The sequence below is a fragment of the Delphinus delphis genome, chromosome 8 (assembly GCF_949987515.2).
Source record: "Delphinus delphis chromosome 8, mDelDel1.2, whole genome shotgun sequence".
In the NCBI taxonomy this organism is placed as follows: domain Eukaryota; kingdom Metazoa; phylum Chordata; class Mammalia; order Artiodactyla; family Delphinidae; genus Delphinus; species Delphinus delphis.
The window spans coordinates 25,728,003-25,754,318 of NC_082690.1; the positions used below are offsets into that span (position 1 = coordinate 25,728,003).

The window sequence follows — 26,316 nt, forward strand, 5'->3', positions numbered from 1 at the left end:
TGCTTATTTATTAATTCTAATAATTTGTACATATATTCTTTTGGATTTTCTCCATAAACAAGCATATCATCCTCACATAATTAGTTTTATTTTTCCTTTTCCAAAAGTTATAAATTTTATTTCATTTTCTTGCCCTTCTGCACTAATAGCACCTTAAGTTAATTGGTGAGTAGAAATGGCAACCACTATCTCATTCCTGACTTCAAAGGGAAAGGGCTCAATATTTCATCATTAAATGTAACACATGCTATAGGCTTTTTATTTTAAAAACAGCTTTTATCTGATTAAGAAAGTTTCCTTTTATTCTTATTGGACTAAAAGAGTTTTGTTTCTTTTACTTTCATTCCAAGAATGGATGTTAAATTTTGAGACATTTTTCTGCTTTAATTGAGATATCATATTTCTTTTATTTGAGTGTTAAACCCACTTAGCATTCCTAAATACACATATTTTGATCATAATATTAAGAACAAGAGGATAAGTCCTTTGTAAATATCACTGAATTTACTTTGCTTTTATTTTGCTTAAATTTTTGCACCTATATTCATGCAGACCATGTGATTTACATTCTTGTATTTTCTCTGTGAGATTTTGGTATCAAATTTGGTTGGAATCCTGCAAAAGTGGGGAAATGTTACTTCTTCATTACTTTTCTTTCTTTTTTTTTAAACACCTTTATTGGAGTATAATTGCTTTACAATGGTGTGTTAGTTTCTGCTTTATAACAAAGTGAATCAGCTATACATATACATATACATATACATATGTACATATACATATACATATGTATATACATATACATATAACCCCATACCTCCTCCCTCTTGCGCCTTCCTCCAACCCTCCCTAACCCACCCCTCTAGCTGGTCACAAAGCACCGAGCTGATGTACCTGTGCTATGCGGCTGCTTTGCACTAGCTATCTATTTTACATTTGGTAGTGTATATATGTCCATGCCACTCTCTCACTTCATCCCAGCTTATTGTTCTCCCTCCCCCTATCCTCAAGTCCATTCTCTACATCTGTGTCTTTATTCCTGTCCTGCCCCTAGGTTCTTCAGAACCTTTTTTTTTTTAGATTCCATATATATATGTTAGCATATGGCATTTGTTTTTCTCTTTCTGACTTACTTCACTCTGTATGACAGATTCTAGGTCCATCCACCTCACTACAAATAACACAATTTCATTTCTTTTTATGGCTGAGTAATATTCCATTGTATATATGTGCCACATCTTTATGCATTCATCTGTCAACGGACACTTAGGTTGCTTCCATTTCCTGGCTATTGTAATAGAGCTGCAATGAGCATTTTGGTACATGACTCTTTTTGAATTATGGTTTTCTCAGTGTATATGCCCAGTAGTGGGATTGCTGGGTCATATGATAGTTCTATTTTTAGTTTTTTAAGGAGCATCCATATGGTTCTCCATAGTGGCTGTATCAATTTATATTCCCACCAACAGTGCAAGAGGGTTCCCTTTTCTCCACACCCTCTCCAGCATTTATTGTTTGTAGATTTTTTGATGATGGCCATTCTGACTGGTGTGAAGTGATACCTCATTGTAATTTTGATTTGCATTTCTCTAATAATTAGTGATGTTGAGCATCCTTTCATGTGTTTGTTGGCAATCTGTATATCTTCTTTGGAGAAATGTCTAGTTAAGTCTTCTGCCCATTTTTGGATTGGGTTGTTTGTTTTTTGATATTGTGCTTCATGAGCTGCTTGTAAATTTTGGAGATTAATCCTTTGTCAGTTGCTTCATTTGCAAATATTTTCTCCCATTCTGAGAGTTTTTTCATCTTGTTCATATTTTCCTTTGCTGTGCAAAAGCTTTTAAGTTTCATTAGGTCCCATTTGTTTATTTTTGGTTTTATTTCCAACTCTCTAGGAGGTGGGTCAAAAAGGATCTTGCTGTGATTTATGCCAAAGAGTATTTTTCCTATGTTTTCCTCTAAGAGTTTTATAGTGTCTGGTCTTACATTTAGGTGTCTAATCCATTTTGAGTTTATTTTTGTTTATGGTGTTAGGGAGTGTTCTAGTTTCATCCTTTTACATGTAGCTGTTTAGTTTTCCCAGCACCACTTATTGAAGAGGCTGTCTTGTCTCCATTGTATATTCTTGCCTCCTTTATCAAAGATAAGGTGACCATATGTGTGTGGGTTTATCTTTGGGCTTTCTATCCTGTTCCACTGATATCTATTTCTGTTTTTGTGCTAGTGCCATGCTGTCTTGATTACTCTAGGTTTGTAGTATAGTCTGAAGTCTGGGAGCCTAATTCCTCCAGCTGTGTTTTTCTTTCTCAAGATTGCTTTGGCTGTTCAGGGTCTTTTGTGTTTCCATACAAAATGTGAAATTTTTTGCTCTAGTTCTATGAAAAATGCCGTTGGTAGTTTGATAGGTATTGTATTGAATCTGTAGATTGCTTTGGGTCATATAGTCATTTTCACAATGTTGATTCTTCCAATCCAAGAACATGGTATATCTTTCCATCTGCTTGTATCATCTTTAATTTCTTTCATCAGTGTTTTATAGTTTTCTGCATACAGGTCTTTTGTTTCCTTAGGTAGGTTTATTGCTAGGTATTTTATTCTTTTTGTTGCAGTGGTAAATGGGGGTGTTTCCTTAATTTCTCTTTTAGATTTTTCATCATTGATGTATAGGCATGCAGGAGCTTTCTGTGCATTAATTTTGTATCCTGCTACTTTACCAGTTTCATTGATTAGCTCTAGTAGTTTTCTGTTAACATCTTTAGGATTCTCTATGTATAGTATCATGTCATCTGCAAACAGTGACAGATTTACTTCCTCTTTTACGATTTGGATTCCTTTTATTTCTTTTTCTTCTCTGATTGCTGTGGCTAAAACTTCCAAAACTATGCTGAATAATAGTTGTGAGATTGGGCAACCTTGTCTTGTTCCTTATCTTGGAGGAAATGGTTTCTTTTTTTTTTTTAACACTAAGTGCTATTTCTTCCTTAAATGTTGGGAAGGATTTACCAGTCAAGCCATCTGTGCCAGAATTTTTCTTTGTGAGAAAATCTTAAATTACAAATTCAGTTTATAGTTATAGGTCTACTCATATTTTGTATTTATTGTTGTGCTAGTTTTGATAAGCTGCATTTTTCTAGGAAGCGTTCCATTTCATCTAAACTTTCAAATGTATTTGCATTAAGTTGTTCTTAATATTCTCTTATGATCTTTCTAATCTTATGATCTTAGAATCAATAGTAGTTTCTATTTAATTCCTGATATTGATTATTTGTATATTCTCTTTCTTGACCAGTCTTACTAGGGTTTCCCACTTTTTTTTTTTTTTTTTCTGTACGTGGGCCTCTCACTCTTGTGGCCTCTCCTGCTGTGGAGCACAGGCTCTGAACGCGCAGGCTCAGCGGCCATGGCTCACGGGCCCAGCTGCTTCGCGGCATGTGGGATCTTCCTGGACCGGGGCACGAACCAGCATCCCCTGCATTGGCAGGCGGACTCTCAACCACTGCGCCACCAGGGAAGCCCAGGGTTTCCCACTTTTATTAGTCTTTCCAAGAAACCAGCTTTGAGCTTTGTCATTCCATTCTATTGTTCATTGAATTTCCTTCTTCATTTTCTGCTGTTAATTATTTCCTTCTTTTTATTTTCTTTGAATTGTATTTGCTGTTGTTTTCCAACTTTTTGAGTAGAAAGCCAAATTTATTGATTTTCAGTATGTTTTTAGCATATACATTTTGATATATCATATTTTCATCATCAAATTCAATACAAAATATTTTTTAATTTCTACTTTTATTTCTTCTGGTAATTTAGAATTGCATTTTTAAAGTTGTAAACATCTGGAAATTATTATCTTTTGTGAAATCAATCTTTATCTTAATCACACTGTGATTTTCAATCCTCTGTTAGTAATCCTCTGTTATTTTTGCAATATTGTATCTGTATTTGAAAAGTAGATGTATTCTGCAGTTGTTGAACACAGTTCATAGATGTCAATTAGACCAAATTTGTGAATTATATTGATCAGACCTTTTATATGCTTACTGATTATTTTTGCTTACTTGTACTATCAGTTACTGAGAGAAGTGCATTAAAATCTCCCATTATAAACCCAGCCACCATAGAAGAGAAGCTCCATTGTTGAGTGATGCACAAAGTGTGGGACAGTAATTACAGCCTATCTCCCCATGCACCAGCTCCTGCCTCCTGGGGCACTAGGAAGGGCTCCCATCCTGTGTCCACCAGAGTGGGCTCTCATGCCCCCTGTCTACCTCCTCCTCTGTACCTCCTCCCCACTGGGGGTGGGGGGCTCCTGTGCTCCAGGGCAGCTGTGGAAGCAGATGCCTGTAGGTGGCTCACATGCAGTGGTGGGACTGAAATTACAGCTGAGTGCCAGGGGCCATGCAACTAAGGTAGAAGTGCTGAAATCTCTCATCAGGGCTGTGCAAACCATGGATTTACACCCCCATGACTGGCTTTGTAAACTCAGCATCTCCAGAACATCAGAACAGATGAGTGCTCCTGCAGCCAAGGCAGGTCTAGCTTTAGCTGCTGTGGACTTTGTGGCCACCTACACCTGGTGGTTGGGCCAGGCCAGAAGTCTCAACCTTCCAAGACTGATCCAGGAAATATGAACAGGCCAATCACAAGTACTGATATCGAAACTGTGATTTTAAAACTTCCAACAAGCAAAAGTCCAGGGCCAGATGGATTCACAGGCATATTCTATCAAACATTTAGAGAAGAGTTAATGCCTATCTTTCTGAAACTCTTCCAGGAAATTGCTGAAGAGGAACACTCCCAAGCTCATTCTATGAGGCCACCATCACTCACCCTGATACCAAAACCAGACAAAGGTACAACACAAAAAAGAAAATTACAGGCCACCATCACTGATGAATATAGGTGTAAAAATCCTCAACAAAATAGTAGCAAACCAAATCCAACAATACAGTAAAAGGATCATACACCATGATCAAGTGAGATTTATCCCAGAGATGCAAGGATTTTTCAATATCCACAAATCAATCAGTGTGATACACCACATCAACAAACTAAAGAATAAAAATCATATGATCATCTCAATAGATGCAGGAAGAGCTTTTGACAAAATTCAACACCCATTTATGGTAAAAACTGTCCAGAAAGTGGGCATAGAGGGAACCTACCTCAACATAACAAAGGCCATATACGACAAACCCACAGCAAACATCATTCTCAATGGTGTAAAATGGAAAGCATTTCCTTTAAGATCAGGAACAAGACAAGGATGTCCACTGTTGCCACTTTTATTCAACATAGTTTTGGAAGGTCTAGCCATGGCAATCAGAAAAGAAAAAGAAATAAAAGGAATCCAAATTGGAAAAGAAGAAGTAAAACTATCACTGTTTGCAGATGATATGATACTATACATAGAAAATCCTAGAGATGCTACCAGAAAACTACTAGAGCTCATCAATGAACTTGGTAAAGTTGCAGGGTACAAAATTAATACACAGAATACTTGCATTCCTATACACTAACAACAAAAGATCAGAAAGAGAAATTAAGGAAATAATCCCACTTACCATCACATCAAAAATAATGAAATACCTATGGAATAAACCTACCCAAGGAGGCAAAAGATCTCTACTCAAAAACTATAAGGTGCTGATGAAAGAAATCAAAGATGACACAAACAGACGCAGAGATATATCATGTTTTTGGATTGGAAGAATCAGTGTTGTGCAAGTGACTATACTACCCAAAGCAATCTACAGATTCAATACAATCCCTATCAAATTACTGATGGCATTTTTCACAGAGTTAGGACAAAAAATTTTACAATTTGTATGGAAACACAAAAGACCCCGAATAGCCAAAGCAATCTTGAGAAAGAAAAACAGAGCTGGAAGCATCAGGCTCCCTGACTTCATACTATCCTACAAAGCTACAGTAATCAAAACAGTATGGTACTGGCACAAAAACAGAAATGTAGATCAATGGAACAGGATAGAGAAAGTCCAGAGATAAACCCATGCACCTATGGTCAATTAATCCATGACAAAGGAGGCAAGAATACACAATAGAGAAAAGACAGTCTCTTCAACAAGTGGTGCTGGGAAAACTGGACAGCTACATGTAAAAGAATGAAACTAGAACACTCTCTAACACCATACAATAAAATAAACTCAAAATGGATCAAAGACCTAAATGTAAGGCTGGACACTATAAAACTCCTAGAGTAACACACAGGCAGAACACTCTCTGAGATAAATCGCAGCAATACCTTTTTTAATCCACCACCTTGAGTAAGAAAAATAAAAACAAAAATATACAAATAGGACCTAATTAAACTTAAATACTTTTGCACAACAAAGGAAACCATAAACAAAGCAGAAAGACAACACAGAGAATGGGAGAAAATATTTGCAGACGATGTGACTGACATGGGGTTAATCTCCAAAGTATACAAACAGCTCATGTAGCTCTATATCAAAAAAAAACTAACAACCCAACTGAAAAATGGGCAGAAGGTCAAAACAGACATTTCTCCAAAGAAGACATACAGATGGCCAAAAACCACATGAAAAATGCTCAGCATCACCAATTATTAGAGAAATGCAAATCAATACTACAATGAGGTATCACCTCACACACCAGTCAGAATGGCCATCATCAAAAAATCTATAAAGAGTAAATGCTGGAGAGGGTGTGGAGAGAAGGAGACAATCCTACACTGTTGGTGGAATGTAAAGTGGTACAACCGTTGTGGAGAAGAGTATGGAGGTTCCTTAAAAAACTAAATATAGAACTATGGTAAAATGATCCAGCAATTGGACTCCTAGACATATGTCTGGAGAAAAACATAATTTTAAAAGATACATGCACCCCAGTTTTCATTGCGGCACTATTTACAATAGCCAAGATATGGAAGCAACCTAAATGTCCATTGACAGAGGGATGGATAAAGAAGATGTGGTTCATATATATAATGGAATATTACTAAGCCATAAAAAAGAATGAAATAATGCCATTTGCAGCAACATCGATGGACCTAGAGATTGTCATTCTGAGTGTAGTAAGTCAGACAAAGACAAATATCATATGTTATCATTTATATGTGGAATCTAAAAAGTATGGCACAAAAGAACTCATTTCTAAAACAGAAATAGAGTCACATATGCAGAAAACAAACTTATGGTTAGTAGGGAGGAAAGGGGCAGGGGGACAGATAAACTGGGAAATTGGGATTGACAAATACACACTACTATATATAAAATAGATAACTAATAAGGACATATGGCATAGCATAGGGAATTCTATTCATTATTCTAATGATCTATATGGGAAAAGAATATAAAAATAGTGTATATATGTATATGATAATTGATTCACTTTACTGTACACCTTAAACTAACACAACATTGTAAATCAACAATACTCCAACTTATATAAAATAAAATCCCCCTCTATCATCAAAGGTTTGTGTATTTTTCTGGTAGTTTGTATAATTTGAGGCTGTGTGTTAACTGAAAACCAATTTTGGATCATTATATCTTTCTTGTCAATTGAACGTTATATTACTTTGAAGTGTCTCACTTTATCTCTAGTAATACTCTTTGTCTTATGGTCCAAAATCTCTGAAACTAATGTAGCCACACCACTATTTTTCATTATTGCTTGCATGTTGTATCTTTCCCATTATTTTACTTTCAACATTGTGAATCTCCATATTTTATCTGTGTCTTTCTTAGGCAGTATATTGGTAGTTAATAGTTTTATCCAATATGATGCTCTGTGTCTTTTGTTGGAGCACTTAATGTATTCACATTTAATGTACTTACTGATATTTTGGGACTTATATATACTCTGCCTTGTTTTGGGCTTATTATTTTTATTCTTAAAACTTCCCCTCTCTATTATCATTCTTTTATGCTTATACAAGATATTGCAACATGCATATTTGAATTATGAAAATCATATAAAGATTGGCATTTTTATCTCTTCCCAGACAATGTACTTATATCCCTTTACCCTTTCTGACATATATTCTTGCTGTTGTACTTTTAAATTCTCTTTTGCTGGATTATATGGTAAGACTATGTTTAGTTTTGTAAGAAACTGCCAAGCTATCTTCCAAAGTAATTATACCATTTTGCATTCCAACCAGAAATGAATGAGAGTTCCTATTGCTCCATAGTCTAACTAACATTTGATGTTGTCAGTGTTTAGATGTTAGCCATTCTCATATTATTTAGAGGTATCTCATGTTTTAATCTACACCTTCCTTTTGACATATATGTTGAACATATTTTCATTTGTTAATTGGCTATCTCTCTATCTTCTTTGGTGAGGTAGCTTTTCATATCTTTGCCCATTTTTTAAATTAAGCTGTCCATCTTCTTATTGTTTAGTTTTAAGGGTTCTTTCTATATTCTGGATAGCAGTCTTTTAACAGATGTGTATTCAGCAAAGATTTTTTTTCCTTCTGAGACTTCTCTTTTCATTCTCTTAGCAGTGTTCATCACAGAACATTAATTTTAATGAAGTCCATCCTTTCCATTATTTTTTCTTCATGAGTTATGCTTTTGATTTTGTATCTAACAATCATCAACAAACCCAAGGTCACCTAGATTTACTCCTATGTTATCTTCCAGGAGGTCTGTATTTTTGAATTTTACATTTAGATCTATGAACCAATTTCAGTTTATTTTTGTGAAAGTGTAAAATTTGTGTCTAGATTCATTTTTCTTAAATTTTGCATGGGATGTTCATTTGTTCCATCACCATTTATTAAAGACCATCCTTTCTCCATTGAATTGCCTTTGCCCTTTTGTCAATGATATGTTAACTATATTTATGTGGGAGCCTATTTCCTGGCTCTTTCTTCTGTTACAATGGCCTTTTTATTTATTCTTTCACCCATACCACACTGTCTTTTTAATTAATTAATTAATTTATTTATTTATTTATCTATTTATTTATTTATTTTTGGCTGTGTTGGATCTTCGTTGCTGCACATGGGATTTCTGTAATTGCAGTGAGTGGGGCTACTCTTTGTGTGGTGTACAGGCTTTTCCTCATGGTGGCTTATCTTGTTGTAGAGCATGGGCTTTAGGCACTTGGGCTTCAGTAGTTGTGTCACACGGGCTCAGTAGTTGTGGCTCACAGGCTTAGCTGCTCCGCGGCATGTGGGATCATCCTGGACCAGGGCTCGAACCCGTGTCCCCTGCATTGGCAGGTGGATTCTTAACCAGTGCACCACCAGGGAAGCCCCTACACTGTCTTGATTATTACAGCTTAATAAAAAGTCTCGAGTTGGGTAGTGTCACAACACCAACTTTGTTCTTCTCCTTCAATATTATGTTGACTATTTTAGGTCTTTTACCTTTACATGTAAAATTTAAAATCGGTTTGTCCATTCCTACAAAATAACTTTCTGGGAATTTGATTGGGATTTCATTGAATCTGTAAATCAAGTTGGGAAGAATGGACATCTTGACAATATTGAGTCTTCCTATCCAGGTATATGGACTAACTCTTCTTTCATTTAGATCTTCTTTTATTTCTTTCATCACAGTGTTGTAGTTTTCCTCATATAGACTTTTACATATTTTCTTAGATCTATACCTAAGTATTTTACTTTTGTGGCACTAATGTAAATAGCATTGTGCTTTTAATTTCAAATTCCAATTGTCCATTGCCGGTGTACACAGTTGACTTTTGTTATGTTAACATTGTATCCTCCAACATTATTATAATTGCTTATTAGTTCCAGGAGTTTCTTTGTTGGTTCACTGAGATATTTTATATAAACACTCATGTTATCTGTGAACAAAGATAGTTTCTTATTTCTGTTCTCAATTTTTGCACATTTCTTTTCTTATCTTACTGAATTATCTAGGATTCCAGTATGATGCTGAGTAGGAATAGTCAGGGGACTAGTTTCTCACCATTAAGTATGATATCTGTAAGTTTCTTGTAGATGTTCTTTATCAAGTTGAGGAAGTTCCTGTCTATTCTAGTTTGCTGAAGGTTTTTCTTGGGGACTTCTTTTCAAAAATAAAATTGTACAGAAACAGAAGAAACACCATGAAGTCCCCTCCTTCTGTTCCTTTTCTACTTGCCTTAACTTGAAGTTATTCCTCATCAATTTTTTTAAATTGAAGTATAATTGACTTATATTAGTTTATTAGTTTTGGGTGTGCAACATAGTGCAACACAGTGATTCCATATTTTATACACTACAAAATGATCACCATGATAAGTCTAGTTACCATTTGTCACCATACAAAATTATTAAAATATTATTGACTATATTCCCTATGTTGTACATTATATCCCCTGACTTATTTATTTAATAACTGGAAGTTTGTACTTCTTAATTTCCCTCACCTATTTTGCTCATCCCTCCACCCCCTCATCCTCTCTGGCAACCACCAGTTTGTTCTCTGTATCTATGAGTCTGTTTCTATTTTATTAGGTTTGTTCGTTTGTTTTGTTTTTCAGATTCCAGATGTAAGTAAAATCATACATTATTTGTCTTTCTCTATCTTATTTAACTTAGCATAATACCCTCTAGACCCACCCATATTGTTAAAAACGGCAAGAATTCATTCTTTTTATGGCTAATATTCCATTACCACATCTTCTTTATCCATTCATCTATGCATGGACACTTAGGTTGTTTCCATATCTTGGCTATTGTAAATAATTCTGTAATGAACATAGGGTTGGCAAATATCTTTTTGAATTAGTGTTTTTATTTTCTTTGGGTATTGCTGGATTTTATGGTAGTTCTTTTTTTTCTTCTAATTTTATTGAGATATAATTCTCATACAGCACTGTATGATGTGTACAGTATAATGATTTTGCCTTACATACATGATGAAATGATTACCACAATAAGTTTAAAGAACATCCATCCTCTCATACAGATACAGAGCTAAAGAAAAAAAAAAACAGTATTTTTTCCTTGTAATGAGAACTCTTAGGATTTGCTCTCTTAACTATCATATATAATATACAGCAGTGTTAATTATATTTATCATGTTTTACATTACATCTCTAGTATTTATTTACCTTATAACTGGAAGTTTGTACCTTTTCTCTGCCTTCATCCAGCTCCCCCTCCCCCTCCCCCAGCCTCTGGTAACCGCAAATCTGATCTCTTTTTCTGTGAGTTTGTATTTTATTATAATTGACCTACAACACTGTGTTACTTCCTGTTACACAATATAGTGATTCAATATGTCTACACATTTCAAAATGATCACCACTATAAGTGTAGATAGATTTATTTATTTATGGTTGTGTTGGGTCTTGGTTGTGTTGTGCGGGCTTCTCATTGTGGTGGTTTCTCTTGTTATGGAGCATGGGCTCTAGGTGTGTGGGCTTCAGTATTCGTGGCTCGTGGGCTCTAGAGTGCAGGCTCAGTAGTTGTGGCGCACGGGCTTAGTTGCTCCATGGCATGTGGGGTCTTCCCGGACCAAGGCTCAAACCCATGTCCCCTGCATTGGCAGGCGGATTCTTAACCACTGTGCCACCAGGGAAGCCTAAGTGTAGATTTGATATCACTATACAAAGATATTACATAATTATTGATTATTTTGCCCACACTGTACATTTCACACGTGTGACTCATTTATTTTGCAGCTGGAATTTTGTACCTCTTTATCTCCCTCACCTATTCTCTCTTCTCCCACCTCCCTCCCTTCTGGCAGCAACTCATTTGTTCTCTGTATCTGCAACTCTCTTTCTGTTCTGTTCTATTTGTTCATTTGTGTTTTTTTTAGATTCCACATATAAATGAAATGATACAGTATTTGTCTTTCTGTCTGACTTGTTTCACTTAGCATAACATCCTCTACATTCATCCATGTTGTTGCAAATTGCAAGATTTCCTTCTTTTTATGGCTGAGTAATATTCCATTGTATATATGTACCACATCTTCTTTATCCATTCACCTAATCATGGGCACTTAGGTTGCTTCCATATCTTGGCTATTATAAATAATGCTGTAATGAACATAGGGGTGCATGTATCTTTTCTAATTAGTATTTTAATTTTTTCAGATTAATACCTAGTAGTGGAATTACTGGATCATATGTTAATTCCATTTTTAATTTTTTGAAATCTCCATTCTGTTTTCTACAGTGGCTGCACCAATTTACATTCCCAACAATAGTGCATAAGGGTTCCTTTTTTCTCCACATTCTCTCCAACACTTGTTATTTGTTATCTTTTTGACAAAAGCCATTTTGACAGGTATGAGGTGGTACATTATGGGGGTTTTTTTTCCCTTAATTGAAGTATAGGTGATGTACAATGTTATACAAGTTACAGGTGTACAACAGAGTGATTCACAATTTTTAAAGGTTATACTCCTTTTATAGGTACTATTAAATGTTGGCTATATTCCTTGTGTTGTACTATATATCTTTGAAGCTTATTTCGTACCTAATAGTTTGTACCACTTAGTCCCCTCCTCCATATTTCCCCTCCCCCTTACCTCTCCTCACTGGTAATCACTAGTTTGTTCCCTATATCTGTGGACCTGTTTCTGTTTTATTATATACATTTATTTGTTTTATTTTTTAGATTCCACATATAAGTGATAATATAGAGTATTTGTCTTTCTATGTCTGACTTATTTCACTTAACATAATGCTCTCTAGGTCCATTCATGTTTTTACAAATGGAAAAATTGCATTTTTTAATGGCTGCTGAGGATTCTATTGTGTATATATACATATAAACATATTCTTTGCTCATTCATCTGTTGATGGATACATGTTGCTTCCATATCTTGGCTATTGTAAATAATCCTGCTGTGAACATTGGGGTGCATGTATATTTTCAATCTAGTGTTTTTCGTTTTTTTTGGATATGTACTCAGGAGTGGAATTGCTGGGTCATATGGCAGTTCTATTTTTAATTTTTTGAGAAACTTCCATCCTGTTTTCCACATTAGCTGTACCAATTTACATTCCACCAACAGTGAGCAAGGGTTTGCTTCTCTCCACAGCCTTGCCAACATTTGTTATTTGTGTTCTTTTTGATGATAACAATTCTGACAGGTGTGAGATGATATCTCATTGTGGATTTGATTTGCATTTCTCTAATGACTAGCGGTGTTGAGCATCTTTTCATGTGACCGTTAGCCACCTGTATGTCTTTGGAAAAATGTCTATTCATTTTCCAAAAGTGGGGGAAATACCCACTTTTTAATTAGGTTGCTTGTTTGAGTTTTATGAGCTCTGTATATATTTTGGATATATCTTTTTTCAGTCATATCATTTGCAAATATTTTCTTCCATAGATTGTCTTTTTGTTTTGTTGATGGTTTCTTTTGCTGTGCAAAAGCTTTTAAGTTTAATTAGGTCCCATTTATTTTTGCTTTTGTTTCCTTTGCTGTAGGAGACAGATCAAAAAAAAAATACTGCTACAATTTATGTCAAAGAGTGTTCTGCCTATGTTTTCCTCTAGGAGTTTTATAGTATTTGGTCTTACATTTAGGTCTTTAATCCATTTTATTTTTGTATATGGTGTTAGAGAATGTTCTTATTTCATTATTTTACATGTGGCTGTCCAGTTTTCCCAGCACCGTTTATTGAAGGGACTGTCTTTTCTCCATTGTTTGTTCTTGACTCCTTTGTCATAGATTAATTGACCAAAGGTGCATGGATTTATTTCTGGGATCTCTATTCTGTTCCATTGATCTATGTCTCTGTTTTTGTGCCTCTACCATACTATTTTGATTACTGTAGCTTTGTAGTATAGTCTGAAGTCAGGGAGGATGATTCCCCCAGCTTTGTTCTTTTTTCTCAAGATTGCTTTGACTGTTCAAGGTCATTTGTGTTTCCATACACATTTTTAAATTATTTGTGCTTGTTCTGTGAAAAATGCCATTGGTATTTTGATAGAGATTGCACTGAGTCTGTAGATTGCTTTGGATAATATGGCCATTTTTTGGGGTGGGGGTGCGTGGCTTGTGGGATCTTTGTTCCCTGACCAGGGATTGAACCTGTTCCTTTGGCAGTGAAAGCACTGAGTCCTAACCACTGGACCACCAGGGAATTCCCCATTTTAGAAATATTAATTCCATGAGCAGAATATATCTTTCTATTTTTTATGTGTGTCATATTCAGTTTCTTAAATCAGTGTCTTATAGTTTTCCAAGTACAGGTCTTTTACTTCCTTGGTTAGATTTTATCCTACATATTTTGTGCTTTTTGGTATAATTGTAAGTAGGATTGTTTCCTTAATTTTTCTTTCTGATAGTTCATTGTTAGTGTATAGAAGCCCAAAAGATTTCTGTACATTATTTTTATATCCTGAAAATTTACTTAATTCCTTAATTAGCTTTCATAGTTTTTTGGTGGTGTCTTTAGGACTTTTTATGTATAGTATCATGTCATCCACAAACAGTGAAAGTTTTACTTCTTCCTTTCCAATTTGGATTATTTCTTTTTCTCATCTGATTGCTGCGTCTAGGACTTCCAATACTATGTTGAATGAAAGTGGTGAGAGTGGGCATCCTTATCCTGTTCCTGATCTTAGAGGAAATGCTTTCAGCTTTTCACCGTTGAGTATGATATTGGCTGTAAGTTTTTCATATATGGCCTTTATTATGTAGAGGTATGTTCCCTCTATACCCACTCTGTTGAGATTTTTTCTATCATAAATTGATTTGAATTTTTCAAAAGTTTTTCTGCATCTATTGAGATAATCATGTGAATTTTATTCTCCAATATATCACTGTGGTGTATCACATTGATTGATTCATAGGTATTGAATTATTCTTGAATCCCTGGGATAAATTCCACTTGATCATTGTATATGATACTTTTTTGTTTTTTTTACTGAGTATCTACTATGTGCCATTGCTTCACACAGACATTATCTCATTTATTTATCACCAAGCAATATCTATGGGCTAGATATTACTATTTTCCAGCTGATAAAACCAAGACATAAAGAGGTTATATGATTTTCCCAAAGTCACACAGCTATTATATATGATACTTTTAATGTATTGTTGAATTCAGTTTGCTAATATTTTGTTGAGGATTTTTGCATCTGTATTCATCAATGATATTGGCCTGTAATTTTCTTTTTATGTGGTGTCTTTGTTTGGTTTAAGTATCAGAATGATATTGGCTTCATAGAATGAGTTTGGAAGCATTCTATCCTCTTCTCTTTCATTTTGGAGTAGTTTGAGAATGATCAAAGATAACCTTTCTCTAACTGTTTGGCAGAATTCACCTGTGAAGCTGTCTGGCCCTGAACTTTTGTTTGTTGGGGGTTTTTTAATTACTGATTCAATTTCATCACTGGTAATTGGTCTGTACATATTTTCTATTTCTTCCTGATTCATTCTTGGGATACTGTATGTTTCTGGGAATTTATTTCTTCTAAGTTGTCCATATTATTGGTGCATAGTTGTTTGTAGTAATCTCTTATGAGCCTTTGTGTTTCAGTGGTATCAGTTGTAACTTCTTTCATTTCTGATTTTATATATTTGAGCCCTTTCTCTTTTTTTCTTGATGAATCTGGATAAAGTTTTATCAATTGTGTTTATCTTTTCAAAGAACCACCTCTTAGTTTCATTAATCTTTCATGTTTTTATTTTTTGGTCTTTATTTCATTAATTTCTTCTCTGATCTTTATGATTTCTTTCCTTCTATTAACTTTGGGTTTTGTTCTTCTTTTTCTAGTTCTTTTAGATGTAAGGTTAGATTGTTTGAGATTTTTCTCATGTTCTAGGGAAGGATTGTACCTCTATAAATTTCCCTCTTAGAGCTGCTTTTGCTGTGTCCCATAGGTTTTGGGTCATTGTGTTTTCATTCTCATTTGTCTCTAGGTATTTTTTTGATTTCCTCTTTGATTTCTTCACTGATCCATTAGTTGTTTAGTAGCATATTCTTTAGCCTTCCCATGTTTGTGTTTTTTGCAGTTTTTTCTCATAATGTTGTGATTGGAAAGATGTTTGATATGATTTCAATCTTATTAAATTTATTGACAATTGTTTTGTGGCCTAGCATGTGATCTATCCTGGAGAACGTTCCACATGCACTTGAAAAGAATGTGTATTCAGCTACTTTTGGATGGAATGTACTCTATGTATCTATTAACTCCATCTGGTTTAATGTGTCATTTAAGGTCAGTGTTTTCATATTGATCTTCTGTCTGGATGATCTATCTTTGATGTAAATGGGGTGTTAAAGTCCCCTACTGTTATTGTGTTACTGTCAATTTCACCCTTTATGTCTGTTATTATTTGCTTTATATATTTAAGTGTTCCTACAATTGTTTTATCTTCTTTTTGGATGGATCTCTTCATCATTATGCACTGTCCTTCCTTGTCTCTTGTTACAGTCCTTGTTTTAAAGTCTATTTAGTCTAAGTATTGCTACCTGGCTTTCTTTTGATTTCCATTTGAATGGAATACCTTTTCCATCTCCTCACTTTTAGCCTGTATGTGTCCCTAGATCTGAAGTGGGTCTCTTGTAGAGTCTTGTTTTTGTATCCATTCAGCCACCATATATCTTTCAATTGGAGCATTTAGTCTATTTACATTTAAAGTAATTATTAATAAATATGTATTTATTACCATTTGTTCATCGTTTGCTGTTTGCTTTTGTAGTTCTTTTTCGCTCCTTTCTTCTTTTGCTCTCTTCCCTTGTGACTTGATGGCTATCATTATGTTATTTTGGGTTCCTTTCTCCTTTTTTTGTGTGTGTATATATTATTTTTGGTTTGTGATTACCATGAGTTGTGTATATCTGTGTCCATATATATATATTTTTTTCTCACAGGTGGGCATTTTATTTTCCCACTTTTTACTGCCCAACTTCTGTGCATCTTCCTATGTTTGTGGACTACCCCACCTTTGAGGTGGAAATTTCCTCTCCTATACAGATTTTTTTAAATTGAAGTATAACTGCTTTACAATGTTGTGTTATTTTCTGCTGTACACTGAGGTGAATCAGCTATATGCAGAGCCCTCCCTCTTGGACCTCCTTCCCACCCACCCCCCATCCAACCCATCTAGGTCATCACAGAGCACTGAGCTGACCTCCTCATGCTATAACAGGGAAAGATAACAGGTTCCCACTAGCTAGCTATTTTACACATAGTAGTGTATATATGTCAATCCTAATCTCCCAATTCATCCCACCCTCCCCTTCCCCACCATGTCCACCTGCCCATCCTCTACGTCTGCATCTCTATTGCTGCCCTACAAAGAGGTTCATCTGTACCATTTTTTTAGATTCCACATATATGTGTTAATATACAATATTTGTTTTTCTCTTTCTGACTTACTTCACTCTGTATGACAGACTCTAGGCCCATCCACATCTCTATAAATGACCCAATTTCATTCTTTTTATGGCTGAGTAATATTCCATTTACATTTAAAGTAATTATTTTTAAAATTTTTAAAAATTTTATTTTTTGGCTGAGTCAGGTCTTAGTTGCAGCATGTGGGATCTTCGTTGAGGCATGTGGGTTTCTCTCTAGTTGTAGCGTGAGAGTTTTCTTTCTAGCTGTGATGCATGGGCTCCAGAGTGCATGGGCTTTGTAGTTTGTGGCACGCAGGCTCTCTAGTTGAAGTGCATGAGCTCAGTAGTTTTGGCATGCATGCTCAGTTGCCCCATGGCATGTGGGATCTTAGTTCCCTGACCAGGGATCGAACCAGAGTCCCCTGCATTGTAAGGCAGATTGTTTACCACTGGACCACCAGGGAAGTCCCTAAAGTAATTATTGATAAATATGTATTTATTACCATTTGTTCACTGTTTTCTGGTAGTTTTTGAAGTTCTTTTTTTTCCCCTTTCTTCTTTTGCCCTCCTCCTTTGTGATTTGATGGCTATCTTTATGTTTTTTTGGCTTTCTTTCTCCTTTTTTGTGTGTGTATGTATTATAGGTTTTTGGTTTGTGATTACCATGAGGTGTGTGTGTCTACATGTATGTTTTTTTAATTTGAAGATCCCTTAAGTTTGAAAGCATTCTAACAAACCTGCATTTGTACTTCTGCTACCATGTTTCATGGTTTTGATATATTTTACATCTTTTTGTTTTTTGAATCCCTTAACTCCTTATTGTGAATTTAGATATTTTACTACTTTTGTCTTATATACATGGTTGATCTACTACCTTTATTGTGCATTTATACATGGTTGATCTACTAGCTTTACTGTGTGTTTGGATTTTTCCTTTCATAATTTTTATATTTTTAGTTGTGGTCTTTTCTTTTCCACTTAGAGAAGTCCCTCTAACATTTCTTGTAAAGTTGGTTTAGTGGTGCTGAGCTCTTTTACCTTTGCTTGTCTGTAACCTCTATACCTACTTCAAATCTGAATGATAGCCTTGCCAGGTGGAGTAATTTTGGTTGTAGGTTTTTTTCCATTTATTACTTTGAATATATTCTGCCACACCCTTCTGGCCTGCAAAGTTTCTGCTGAAAAGTCAGCTGATAGTCTTATGGGAGTTCCCTTGCATGTAACTAGTGGGTTTTCCCTTGCTGTTTTTAAGATTCTCTTTTATCCTTAATTTTTTCTATTTTAGTTATAATGTGTCTTGTTGTGGACCTCTTGGGGTTTATCTTGTTTTGGACTCTCTATGCTTCCTGGACCTGGATGACTGTTTCCTCCTCCAGGTTAGGGAAGTTTTCAAATATTACTTCCTTAAATAAATTCTCTGCTGGTTTCTCTCTTTTTTCTCCTTCTGGGACCCCCTATAATGCAAATGTTAGTATGCTTCATGTTGTCCTAGAAGTCTCCTAAGCTATCCTCATTTTTAAAATTCTTTTTTCTTTTCTCTGTTCAGCTTGGGTGATTTCCACTATGCTGTCTTCCTTAAATGTTTGATAGAATTAACCAGTGGACAAATCTGGGTCTGGTGTTTTCTACTTTGAAAGGTGAATTATTCATTAAATTTCTTTAATAGCTATTGATCTATTCATATTGTCTATTTCTCCTTATGTGAGGTTTGGTAGGTTTTATCTTTCAAGGAATCAATCCATTTTATTTAGGTTATCAAATTTGTGAGCATAGCATTATTCATAATATTTGTTCATTATTATTTTAGTGTCCACGGAATCAGTAGTGATGACCCGTCTTTCATTTCTGATATTAGTATTTTGTGTTCTCTGTCTCTCTCATTGCTGCTACCCAGCATCACAGGACAGAGTGAGTATCATACAGTGTATCACTAGCCTGGGGAAAGATCAAAATTCAAAATTAGTAGTATGGTTTCTACTGAATATGTACCACTTTTGCACCATCATAAAAATGAAAAATTGTAAGTCAAACCATCATAAGTCAGGGACCGTGTGTTTGTATGTGTGTGTGTGTATGTGTGTGTGTGTGTGTGTGTGTGCGTGTGTGTAATTTTTAGCCAGAAGAAAATTATGCAAAACTAATGTTGTCTTTCAGGCTGAACAATTTAGGGTAACATCTGTTTTCTCATCTAACTCAGTATAATCAGGAGACAGGTTGGGGACCAATAATTTTTTCTCTACTTTCCATTTGGTGTGGGGCACTAAAATTTAGAAGACCAATTATATACAATTCTTACAAAATTTAAACATGGATTTTTGATTTAATAAAAGCTAGCTAGGAAAGGTCATCTGTTGTTTAACTCAGATTCACCAGTCACATTTTTTTCTCTGAATTTACCTGGAAGATATTTAATATGAAAATCATATATTTGAGGAATTTTTTAAAAACTTCTGTTTTATGACTAACAAATCACCTGACTTTTACACTTTTACATTACATAGAAAGGAAACATAGTTTGGTATCATTTTCCCAGTTATAATGTAAGCTGTTTTACTTATTGAGTATCTATAAGAAAATAAATCCTAAGATACTTTCTGATTTAAAATTAACTATTTGAAGTTTATTCACTTCATCTATTTCATAAATAATCAATATTCAACAACTGTTTAACATTATAGAGTGAGAAGTTGTGAACTGATATATACAGAATGTTGAAGACTAATTTTTTTTTTATAGGCAGAACTTCTAGATGCTGCTGCTGGCATTAATGTACGATTCAGATTAGGTGGTGTAAGTATGGATAAATTCTTATTTAGTACTTTTAAATACATTTACATGAAATTTAAAAGATGTAATTTTAAAAAACATAAACCATTTTTCTAATTAAATTGAAACGGGCCTTTGAACTTTTCCAACTATAGGTTAAATTTCCACCTGAAATATACTATAAAATTTTCACTCACAGACATATTGAAGATCTGTGTGCTAATAGCCCTAGAGATTACACAAAACTTCCAGCAAAACATACATCTCATATTAAAAGTGATAATCTTCAGGAAGAGGATTATAGTGGCTGGTATCATCGTACAGAGAACAATGGCTGGAGGCCTGTTTCTGATAAAGTAAGAAAAGATAAACATTAATAATTTTGAATATTATGTGCTTACAAACCTATCTGTCTTTCTGAAAATTAATTTTTAGATTATTTTTAAAAATAATGAATCCTACTAATTTAACTGATAAAATTTACTTAACTATTCTGTGGTTACTAATATACTTCAAGATACAGCAATATATCTTTTTTTTTTTACATTTACTTCTACTTTTAATAGTCATCTTTGAATCTAGGCTATCTTTAGATACTCTGTGGCATTCAGCTATTACCCATCTTTATAACAAAGCAAATCTGAAGATGTTGTTGATTCTATATTAATCCTTGAACAAGTGGTGAGGGTTCTTGAGAATAATATGCCATTTTCTCTATAGAGCTTGTAACAGCCGACACTAGTGGGAGATCATTTGGGTTTTCATGATGTTGGAAAATTTAACATGTGCTCATATGAACAGAATGATTTTAAATATATATAGTTCCTAATGCATATATGTGATTCTAGGACTTTTCTATAGACACCCATGTTTAATCTTTTTGTGGAAATAATTTCTATCTAAGGATATTTGTAAGCTTATATTTTTAAAGTTAACATTATCTGGTTCTATAGCTCTGGATATTTGTTTATATAGCTGCAAGTATCTTCATTCAAATCCTCAGTCTCTGGTATACAGATTGTAGAATGTAGTATACTGAATATACTAAGTATGAAAAGTGAAAATGATCAAAGTGTGAATTCATTCATTCATTCAAAAAACTTTATTGCATACCAACCAGATGTCAGGCATTGTACTAGATGCTTGGGAAGCAATAGTACATAAGAATAGTCCTTCCTCTCAAGTAGTTTGCTTTTAATTAAGGAGAAAGTCAAGTAAACAGGATATTTCAGTACAGTGCAGTGAATATGTGATTTAATAGAGGCAAGTTCAGAGTGCTGTGGGGGGTAACAAACTTTCCTCTTTGTTATTTAATGTGTATGTGGTGAGGGAGGAAGAATGATTTGGAAATAGGAAAACAGGCAATCAGTATAAAGTGTCAAACAGGAGAAACCACAAAGTCTTGGGACACAATGGTGAGATTTCTGTATTCTTTGAGTGTGCCCATATTCCTTGAGGATTAGAGTCTTCAAAAGTCAATAGCACCTACTGGTCAGATCTGTTCTTATGAGAAACTAAAACACTCTTAGAATATGTCTATTCATTTATTCATTCAACAAATACTTATTAAATAGTACCTCAGTACACTAATTTTCCTATGGCATATGCCTCTTAAGGTTCAATGTGCCATTCACTTAATTAGAAATATCTTAAAAGGGTCTATCCTCTCCTCTATTTCTATCTTGGCATATTCCTACTGAACACATAGAAGTTCTTTTCTATAGTCAGATAACTTCATAATCAGTAATCCAATATTTTGTGTATTCATTTTTCATTTCTCAATAGTTTTGGAAGTCTACTGAAAATGTAATGGTGGGAGACAAAAAGGAAAGTGAATTCCATTTCTCTAAATTAAAGAGAAGGCAAGATATAGAAAAGAAAAGAAAAATTAGAAAAATAGAATGGATGCAGCAAATGTAAGTTGATGAAATACTTAGACTTACTAAAGAAGTATACAGTCATTTTTTAGACTGCTATCACTACTAAAGTAACTACATGTTACTTTAAAAATAAGATGAAATATTACAGTATATTTTTTAAAATACATAGAAAGCAAATACATAATAAATGCCTGCTAGACACTGTTAATTTCTGGGATATAAACGGGAAAAGACAGGTTCTCTTTGACCACAAGGAAATCATAATCTTTTGGAACATGAGATATGAAAATCAGCATTTACTCTTATATATGAGATAAATTTAATATGACCCACTAGACCCACTCTATACCATTCTCAACCTTTCTTTCTCCCCTAAAGAAACTGACTTGTACAGATTACACTAAAAGTCATTCTGGACCCATCTAACAAATCTTAGAAGCAAGTCTCAAAAGAATCAAATTGTTTCCAAGTTTACTTGACAATGTATAAGAACAAACCCCCAAATATTTAAAGGAACACAATATACTCAAGTGGTCAAAATCTATAAAATTTACAATGTCTACCATATAGTAATCGATTACCAGGCACTCAAAGAAGCAGGAAAATATATCCCTGAGAAGAAAAAATAATATCAGCTAACTCACCAAAAATATCTTTTAAAAATAAAAATGGAGAGACACGAGGGGGAAGACTGCGGAAGAGTAAAATGCAGAGATCACCTTCCTCCCCAAAGATACATCAGAAATACATCTACACGTGGAACAACTCCTACAGAACACCCACTGAACGCTGGCAGAAGACCTCAGACCTCCCAAAAGGCAAGAAACTCCCCACGTACCTGGGTAGGGCAAATTAAAAAAGAATAAACAGAGACAAAAGAATAGGGACTGGACCCGCACCAGCGGGAGGGAGCTGTGAAGGAGGAAAGGTTTCCACACACTAGGAAGCCCCTTCACAGGCGGAGACTGCGGGTGGTGGAGGGGGGAAGCTTCAAAGCCTCGGAGGAGAGCGCAGCAACAGGGTGCGGAGGGCAAAGCAGAGAGATTCCTGTACAGAGGATCGCTGCCGACCGGCACTCACCAGCCCGAGAGGCTTGTATGCTCAACCGCCGGGGTGGCTGGGGGCTGGGAGCTGAGGCTCGGGCTTTGGTCGGAGTGCAGGGAGAGGACTGGCTGCGTGAACACAGCCTGAAGGGGTTAGTGCACCACGGCTAGCCGGGACGGAGTCTGGGGGAAAGTCTGGACCTGCCGAAGAGGCAAGAGACTTTTTCTTCCCTCTTTGTTTCCTGGTGCGTGGGGAGAGGGGATTAAGAGCGCTGCTTAAAGGAGTTCCAGAGGTGGATGCGAGCTGCGGCTAACAGTGCAGACCCCAGAGACGGGCATGAGACGCTAAGGCTGCTGCTGCCACCACCAAGAAGCCTCTGTACGAGCACAAGTCACTATCCACACCCCCCTTCTGGGAAGCCTGTGCAGCCTGCCACTGCCAGTGTCCGGGGATCCAGGCACAAGTTCCCCTGGAGAACACACGGTGTGCCTCAGGCTGGTGCAATGTCCTGCTGGCCTCTGCCGCCGCAAGCTCGCCGCGCACTCCATGGGCCTTCCTCCCCGTGGCCTGAGTGAGCCACAGCCCCCGAATCAGTGGCTCCTTTAACCCCATTCTTTCTGAGCGAAGAACAGACGCCCTCTGGTGACCTACACGCAGAGGCGGGGCCAAATCCAGAGCTGAGGCCCGGATGCTATGTGAAGAATAGAAGGGAAATTTTTCCAAGCAGCCTCAGGAGCAGTGGATTAAAGCTCCACAATCAACTTGATGTACCCTGGATAGGTGGAATACCTGAATAGACAGCAAACCATCCCAAATTGAGGAGGTGGACTTTGAGAGCAAGATATATTGTTTTTTCCCCTTTTCCTCTTTTTCTGACTGTGTATGTGTATGCTTCTGTGTGAGATTTTGTCTGTATAGCTTTGCTTTCACCATTTGTCCTAGGGTTCTGTCCATCCATTTTGTTTTGTTTTGTTTTTACTTTTTTAAAAAAAATTTTCTTAATAATTATTTCTTACTTTTTATTTTAATAACTATTTTATTTTCTCTTACTTTATTTTATCCTCCTTCTTTCTTTCTTTCTGCTTTTTCTCCCTTTTATTCTGAGCCATGTGGATGAAAGGCTCTTGGTGCTGAAGCCAGGAGTCAGTGCTGTGCCTCTGAGGTGGGAGAGACAACTTCAGGACACTGGTCCACAAGAGACCTCCCAGCTCCACGTAATATCAAATGGCAAAAATCTCCCAGAGATCTCCATCTCAACACCAACACCCAGCTTCAGTCAACGACCAGCAAGCTACAGTGCTTGGACACGCTATGCCAAACAACTAGCAAGACAGGAACACAACCCCACCCATTAGCAGAGAGGCTGCCTAAAATCATAATAAGGCCACAGACACCCCAAAACACACCATCAGACATGGACCTGCCTACCAGAAAGACAAGATCAAGCATCATCCACCAGAACACAGGCACTAGTCTCCTCCACCAGGAAGCCTACACAACTCACTGAACCAACTTTAGCCACTGGAAACAGACACCAAAAACAACGGGAACTACGAACCTGCAGCCTGCAAAAAGGAGACCCCAAACACAGTAAGATAAGCAAAATAACAAGACAGAAAAACACACAGCAGGTGAAGTAGCAAGATAAAACCCACCAGACCTAACAAATGAAGAGGAAATAGCCAGTCTACCTGAAAAAGAATTCAGAATAATGATAGTAAAGGTGATCCAAAATCTTGGAAACAGAATAGAGAAAATGCAAGAAACATTTAACAAGGACCTAGAAGAACTAAAGAGGAAACAAGCAACGATGAACAACACAATAAGTGAAATTAAAAATACTCTAGAAGGGATCAATAGCAGAATAACTGAGGCAGAAGAACGGATAAGTGACCTGGAAGATAAAATAGTGGAAATAACTACTGCAGAGCAGAATAAAGAAAAAAGAATGAAAAGAACTGAGGACAGTCTCAGAGACCTCTGGGAAAACATTAAATGAATGAACATTCGAATTATAGGGGTCCCAGAAGAAGAAGAGAAAAAGAAAGGGACTGAGAAAATATTTGAAGAGATTATAGTTGAAAACTTCCCTAATATGGGAAAGGAAATAGTTAATCAAGTCCAGGAAGCACAGAGAGTCCCATACAGGATAAATCCAAGGAGAAACACACCAAGACACATATTAATCAAACTGTCAAAAATTAAATACAAAGAAAACATATTAAAAGCAGCAAGAGAAAAACAACATATAACACACAAGGGAATCCCCATAAGGTTAACAGCTGATCTTTCAGCAGAAACTCTGCAAGCCAGAAGGGACTGGCAGGACATACTTAACGTGATGAAGGAGAAAAACCTACAACCAAGATTAGTCTACCCAGCAAGGATCTCATTCAGATTTGATGGAGAAATTAAAACCTTTACAGACAAGCAAAAGGTAAGAGAGTTCAGCACCACAAAACCAGCTTTACAACAAAAGCTAAAGGAACATCTCTAGGCAAGAAACACAAGAGAAGGAAAAGACCTACAATAACAAACCCAAAACAATTAAGAAAATGGGAATAGGAACATACATATCGATAATTACCTTAAATGTAAATGGATTAAATGCTCCCACCAAAAGATACAGACTGGCTGAATGGATAAAAAAACAAGACCCATATATATGCTGCCTACAAGAGACCCACTTTAGACCTAGGGACACATACAGACTGAAAGTGAGGGGAGGGAAAAAGATATTCCATGCAAGTGGAAACCAAAAGAAAGCTGGCATAGCAATTCTCATATCAGACAAAATAGACTTTAAAATAAAGACTATTAGAAGAGACAAAGAAGGACACTACAAATTGATCAAGGGATCGATCCATGAAGAAGATATAACAATTGTAAATATTTATGCACCCAACATAGGAGCACCTCAATACATAAGGCAAATACTAACAGCCATAAAAGGGAAATCGACAGTTACACATTCATAGTAGGGGACTTTAACACCCCACTTTCACCAATAGACAGATCATCCAAAATGAAAATAAATAAGGAAACACAAGCTTTAAATGATACATTAAACAAGATGGACTTGTTTGATATTTGATATTTATAGGACATACCATCCCAAAACAACAGAATACACATTTTTCTCAAGTGCTCATGGAACATTCTCCAGGATAGATCATATCTTGGGTCACAAATCAAGCCTTGGTAAATTTAAGAAAACTGAAATTGTATCAAGTATCTTTTCCAACCACAACACTATGAGAATAGATATCAATTACAGGAAAAGATTTGTAACAAAATACAAACACATGGAGGCTAAACAATGCACTACTTAATAAGGAAGTGATCACTGCAGAAATCAAAGAGGAAA

The 26,316-nt window shown here is 35.7% G+C and overlaps 1 protein-coding gene across 1 annotated transcript in view; it reads left to right on the forward strand.

The window, feature by feature from the left end:
- The window catches only part of C8H11orf65 (chromosome 8 C11orf65 homolog), an 89,831-nt gene that overhangs the window by 38,135 nt on the left and 25,380 nt on the right, over positions 1 to 26,316 (forward strand). The window contains 3 exon segments of the mRNA XM_060017187.1: positions 19,996 to 20,049; positions 20,181 to 20,381; positions 21,811 to 21,941. Of these exon segments, the coding sequence (XP_059873170.1) occupies positions 19,996 to 20,049; positions 20,181 to 20,381; positions 21,811 to 21,941 (386 nt within the window).